Raw genomic sequence first — 6,403 nt, forward strand, 5'->3', positions numbered from 1 at the left:
CACACACACACACACACACGACGCGTTACTCTGCGCTGTGCAAAACTCCGCATTTGAACAGTCAATAGCAAATACTTAAACTAATAACAAAACATACTTACAGTCACTGATTCAGAAGCGCCAGATTGTCATAGCAAAGTCGGAATTTACCCTTTTTTTGGGGGGGAAATAGTTTTTGTGCACAGCCAGCCTTGTACTCTTCTAGGTTAAAAAAAAACTGTCGTCCATAAAATGCATTGCACAAATTCGAACATCTGGGTTGTGCTGTTCTGTTGTAAATAAATCTTAACCAATGATTCCTAATTGCATCTACTTCCGGAAGGCCAAATAAAGTGTTTTTGCTTTCGCACTGAAATGCACAGTGTCTCCCTGACATGGCTGCATCAACACTACTGTTGTTCCTGAAACCACGCCTTCTTTCTTTGCGTGCACATTAGGGCTGCATTATGCTAATATTTCCACATAGTGACGTAGACATGATGGGGCGAGTTAGAACGAGCCGTTTTAGGTAGGCGTGGTTGACTCTTAACTTTTATGAAGAATATCTCTTTGGATTTGAGACTTTAGTCTTTGCAACTTTACAGATCTTCTTTATGCACCAAGAGCTTGTAACACTCCAAAGAGAAAGGAAAATTTTAAATCGCATCATATGACCCCTTTAAACGCTTAATGTCAAACTGTCCTCTGCATGTGCGTAACTGTATACCTCTTTCTCCAACTCCGCTTTGAGTTTCTCCTCCATCACTCTCTCCACTCTCTCCAACTTCTTCCTCAACCCCTCAGTCTCTTCTTTCAGCAGACTGTTGTTCTCTTTTGTCTCTCTGAGATGGAAATTGAGAGATAATTGAAAGTAGTACTATAATGATTTATGTATGCATCAATCACAGAAAAAGTTTGATGATGAGAATGTTGATACCGTAAGAAACAGTTTTCCTCCCGCAGACGTTTAATTTCCCGCTCCAGTTCAGGCAGCCTGACCATTTCAGATTTCATGTTCTTCACAATCACAGAGTCTTGCTCCTGAAGAGCCAAACGCCTCTCCAACTCCTGCAGAAGGATAGCACCCATAAGAGTGAGTGGGACACAAATAAAAGGCAATTTCATGGTGCAAATGTATTTAACTGCTTCTGACATCCCTCGGTAGGGCTGTGCAATTAATCGCAAGCGACTGTCATGCGCATCTCGTCAGTAAAGCCGGTCCCATGATTAGTAGTAAATCTCCATCACCTGCTTTCAGATTGAGCGGCATTCACTACACAGAGCTGTAGTTCACTGACAATTAGGCAATATCACGTTCATAATCGCAGATGAATCGCATTCGATTATGAACAAGATATCGCCTAGCTTCTTAGTGAACTACGGCTCTGTGTATTAAATGTCGCTCAATCTGAAAGCAGGTGATGGCGATTTACTACCAATCACGGAACCCGATTACTGACGAGATGCGCATGACAATCGCATGTGATTAACTGCACAGCCCTATCCCTCGGTGCTCCAAACATCATAGAAATTCAAGAATAAGACAAACAGAAATACCTTCATCTTGAGTTCACTCTCTGTGCTGATGGAATGAGATGACTGCAGATTCTGGTACCTCTGACTGACATCCTGGTACTTCCTGTTAGCATCAGATGAAAAACAACACAGTACATCTGTATTTAAGAGAGAGTATGAGAAAAACTGTGTGTGTTTGTGTACATGGGAGTTCATACTTGCGCTGTACATCCAGTTGTTCCTGCAAGGCCTGAATCTCCAGGTTCTGGGTTGAGAATTTGGACTCCTGAATCTGGATCTTTTGATTGAGCCTTCGTGTCTCATCTTTCAACTCACTGATCATCTACAACAAACAAAATACTTCAATTAAACAACTGGAATCCAAACTGTATTAACAGAAAAATATATATATTTTTTAAAATTTAAACAAAACTAGATTTGCGAACAGTCATTTTATTTTTTGTGTATGTACACTACTGTTCAGACGTTCAGGCTTAGTACTAATTTTTTTTGTCGTTGAAAGAAATGAATACTTTTATTCAGCAAGGTCACATTTACTTAATTAAATGAGACTGTTAAAATATTTGTAATGTTACATATGTTTTCTATTCTAAATAAATGCTTTTCTTTTGAACTTTCTATTATGCAAAGGATCCTGGGGAAAAAATCCACAAATAAATTAAGCAGTACATCCGTTTTCAACATTACCAATAATAAGACGATGACGGAAAGATTGGAGTAATGAAAAGCTCTGAAACTGAAAAAAATTATCTTTGCCATGACAGGAATATATTAAATTTTTAAAATAAATTTTAAAATTAAAATAGAAAACATATGTTGTAATAATATTTAACATTATTATTGTTTTACTGTATTTCTGATCAAATAAATGCACCTTTGGGGCATAAGAGACTTCTTTCAAAAAAAATTACAAAAATTCTTATCAACCCCAAACTTTGGATGTTTAATGTATATATGCTTGCTTGCATGTATTTAGTTATTTACATTCACATATCTTGACATTCAGTCACACAGAAGTCGACATGCAGGGCATCAGTTGCATGAAACTTTAACAATTAAGTTATTTTGCATTGTCCTTCTCAAAAAAAATTATTTAATTATTATTCCAGAGACACCTGCCAGTTTTGTTGTTAATAAAATGCTGACAAGAATTGCACTAGTAAGCAGCAAACCACAATTTTGGCAGGCTGTAAGGTAACCTAGCAGCTATTGGCTATTACAAAAACAGTTACAACCATTGATATTTCACTCTAATCTTATGTTTCAATAGGAAATAATATTTGAATAGTTCATCAAACCATTTCATTATTGCATTTTTCTCTCTCTACAAATACTAATACAAAAGATACATGAACACACACACACCTGGTCTGCTTCAGTAAGTTTGCTGTCTTTTACATTTGCTTTCTTGTGGAGTTCCTCAAGGTTACGCTTTAAAGCCTTGTTGTTTTCCATTTGTTCATTAAGAGCTTGATTTGCTTTCTCTTCTCTTTCTTCCAGACGTCTGATCTTCAACAGTAACTCCCTGTTACGGTCAATTTCCCTCTGTAAATGTAATCAGACAGACACATACACACACAAACACAGGTCAAATTAGGTTTTTCACAGCAAAGACTGGATAGTCTAGCCTTGAACGCACCAAATCACATCCTAATGGATTTTGTCTACAGTGTTTTTACACTCTGTTTTAGGTTGCAATTTTTTTTTATATTGAGGAATAGGTTTAGAAAATGGGAGTAAGGGAACAGTAAAAGAAAATACTGCAGCAGAACAGATGATTTTCAGGAATATGCCAACTATCACTCACCTGTAAGTCTCTGGAGCTGCTGTGCGCCTCTTTCTCCAGCTCTATACGTGCCCGTTTGTGACTAAGCTCCATCTGTTGTTTTTCTTGAGTGAGCTGCAACAGGCTAGTGTGAGAACGGACACGCTCTGCAGCCTCCTCTAACTACCACACACAACAACAAAAAATTCAGTAATCTGCTCCACACATTATATTAAAGGAATAGTTCACACCCAGAAAGGAAAATTTGCTAAAAATTCACTCACCCTCAGGCTTTTCAAGATGTAGATGAGTTTCTTCCTTGGAACAGATTTGGAGAAATCACTTGTTCACCAGTGGATCCTCTGCAGTGAATGAATGCCGAGAATGAGAGTCCAAACAGCTGATAAAAACATCACAATAATCCAGAAGTAATCCACACGACTCCAGTCCATCAATTAATGTCTTGTGAAGCGAAAGATGTGCGTTTGGAAGAAACAAATCCATCATTAAAGGCATTTTAACTTTAAACCGTTGCTTCTGGGTAAAATATGACTACGTAATCCATAATAACGGTTCCTTAAGTAAGAGACTTTTGTACTCTCACATCAAAATCCACCAACATATTTGTTTAGAACTGTTTTTGCTTGCGAACGGTAGTTGGTCTGTGAAAGATTCAGACAAGACAACTTTTGCACTCTACTCGAGAAAGGAATATTATTTTAGCCAGAGGCAAAGATTTGAATTTAAAATTGTTTTAATTACTTAAATTTCAGCTTAATTTTCACTTCATTGATTTTAATTGATGTTAAAATAATTGACATTAATTGATGGACTGGAGTCATGTAGATTATTGTGATGTTTTTATCAGCTGTTTGGACTCTCATTCTGACGGCACCCATTCACTGCAGAGGATCCATTGGTGAGCAAGTGACGTGATGCTAAATTTCTCCAAATCCGTTTTGATGAAGAAACACACTCATCTTCATCTTGGATGGCCTGAGAGTGTGTACATTTTCAGCAAATGTTCATTTTTGGGTGAACTACTCTTTTAAGAGACATACTGCATTTTATGAGACCACTGAGTTGAAATTTCAATAAAAATGAGGGCTAAAATATGAAAGGAGTCTGTGACTTGCCTCCACTCTTTTAGTATAGAGCTTCTGAAGGTCACTTCTTCCATAGGCTGGCTCAGTCTCCAGCAAAGAGTGATCTGGACCCGATATCAAACTCTTGAAAGATTTTAGCGTTGAGAAGATTGTGGTGTCCTCCATGTCGTCCATATTGACAATGTCTTGACAGCCTTCTCTGCTGAGTTAGGAAAAATTTAAATGTATTAAAGTGTAAAAAGCCATCCATAAACCTCTAATACCTCAAGAAACCTACCAAAAATTAAACAATACTAATACATGGTAAGGATGCATGCTGTACCTCTTTAGGATGCTATTAACCAATAAATACAAGTACACCTGAAAGTTTATGGTGAATAATAAGGTGCATTTCAATTATCAACTTCTTCAAAAATAATATTAAAAAAATAATATTTTCAAATAATGTCTCTTTATTTAAAAAAACGGAAATATAGCCTTCTCTAGTATGTTCCCATTGTTGAACAGAACATAAGAATCTCAATAATTCATATTTTGTTAAAAGTTAATTAAAAAGCATCTATTAAATCATATCGTAGCGGTCTGGTGTTTTAAAAGATGACACTTGCTCACTTGACACACACTTACTGAGCGAGGAAATATTTTCCCTGATGGTATCAGAGGACGATACTATAGTACTTTGCTACATACCATGGTACTAAAGGTCTACCTTATTCATATATCATGACATTTAAACGGTAGAAGTACACTAGAATGTCTCTCAGAGAGTAACGTTACTGTCGTATTCTCATCGTACATGGTCCAACACAAGGTATTAACTTTTCCGACTCAATAACTCCTTAACACAGATGAAATAACGAAATAAAACTACTTTAAAATACTTAATCATGAGGGAAACATTAACAGAGACGCTATTTGAAGTTAAACCACACAAGCTAACAGTTCAGTGTGTTTAATTAGCAAGCGTTCAGCTAACTTTACCTCGCTAATATTCGTCAATAAAACATTTTTTTCACATACTAGAACGCACTAACATGCGTGTCTTTCTTTAGAATTAATAAATATATGAAATAGAAAGTACGTACCTCACTATTCACAGCCGTCTCTCTATGCGCTTGCTCTAGTTTGAACTTGCAGCAGTTTTGTTTCGTTGGTTGAGATGCCGCTACTTCGTATATGTGAGGAAATGAGAGCTGACTCGCTCAACAACACAACAGCGCCCCCTGTGTGGGCGAGCGGAATAGATTAAGTCATTCTATATACAATTCTCAATAACACGCGCTAAAACTATTATGTACGTCGATGCTGGAAAATCCAACTTATTCTTCTCGTTTATTGAATTGTTGCATAAAAGCAGTAACACACAAGCCCCTAGTGTGGTTGTTTTTTCCGGTTGCTGCTGGTTCATGAGCACGCGGAGGTCGTTCACGCTGACGCGCAGCTCATACGGTGACCGAGAAGTGCAAAGCAAATCACAATTCTGAAAACAAAATAACAAATTACAAACGCAAATGCAAGTCTAAAAAACAAAATAACAATTCAGAAAGTACAACAACAATTCAGAAAACATTATAACAAGTCAGAAAACACAATGACAAATTCGAAAACAAAATAACAAGTCAGAAAGCACAAGGACAAATCAGACAAACCGGAAAAGGTAGGTATAGTTTGAGACAGCGCCATTGGTTTGGGATTACTCACCACTGACTGGACGAGACATCTGTCAATCAACGTATACAGGAAGAACCAGCCAAAGAACAGCAGAGTCGTGGTAGAAAGTTTGGAGATTGTATTAAAGTAGCTCAGTTTAAATGTATTGTATGAATTGCCCTTACTCTGGAATAAAAAATGTGGGGTGTCTATTTACATTTAGTTAAAAGTGACTGTAAATCATCAGCTCCAGTGCCGCAGATGGATAAACATGTGTCATTGGCTTTTTGACACGATCGACCCGGGTTCGATCCCGTCTTTTGCTGAACTTTTTTTTTCTCCCTTTTCAAATCTCGTATCACATCGT

At 37.2% G+C, this 6,403-nt stretch overlaps 2 protein-coding genes across 2 annotated transcripts in view; one reads left to right on the top strand and one right to left on the bottom strand.

Annotated features, from left to right (window-relative positions):
- LOC107590744 (mitotic spindle assembly checkpoint protein MAD1-like) overlaps nucleotides 1–5,554 on the bottom strand; it is a 102,739-nt gene extending 97,185 nt beyond the window's left edge. The window contains exons 1-8 of the mRNA XM_016279651.1: nucleotides 5,472–5,554; nucleotides 4,417–4,585; nucleotides 3,323–3,463; nucleotides 2,881–3,060; nucleotides 1,713–1,837; nucleotides 1,537–1,618; nucleotides 917–1,047; nucleotides 707–821 (exon numbers count right to left, since the gene is read on the bottom strand). Coding sequence (XP_016135137.1) covers nucleotides 707–821; nucleotides 917–1,047; nucleotides 1,537–1,618; nucleotides 1,713–1,837; nucleotides 2,881–3,060; nucleotides 3,323–3,463; nucleotides 4,417–4,560 — 918 coding nt within the window. The 5' untranslated portion in view covers nucleotides 4,561–4,585; nucleotides 5,472–5,554. The remainder of the gene's footprint in view (nucleotides 1–706; nucleotides 822–916; nucleotides 1,048–1,536; nucleotides 1,619–1,712; nucleotides 1,838–2,880; nucleotides 3,061–3,322; nucleotides 3,464–4,416; nucleotides 4,586–5,471) is intronic.
- Nucleotides 5,555–5,755: 201 nt separating this feature from the next.
- The window catches only part of LOC107590721 (phosphomannomutase 2-like), a 6,924-nt gene continuing 6,276 nt past the window's right edge, over nucleotides 5,756–6,403 (top strand). Inside the window, exon 1 of the mRNA XM_016279633.1 lies at nucleotides 5,756–5,835. The gene's annotated coding sequence lies outside the window, so the exon portion shown is untranslated. The remainder of the gene's footprint in view (nucleotides 5,836–6,403) is intronic.

The sequence above is a fragment of the Sinocyclocheilus grahami genome, unplaced genomic scaffold (genome assembly GCF_001515645.1).
Source record: "Sinocyclocheilus grahami isolate Dianchi unplaced genomic scaffold, SAMN03320097.WGS_v1.1 scaffold132.1, whole genome shotgun sequence".
Lineage (NCBI taxonomy): Eukaryota > Metazoa > Chordata > Actinopteri > Cypriniformes > Cyprinidae > Sinocyclocheilus > Sinocyclocheilus grahami.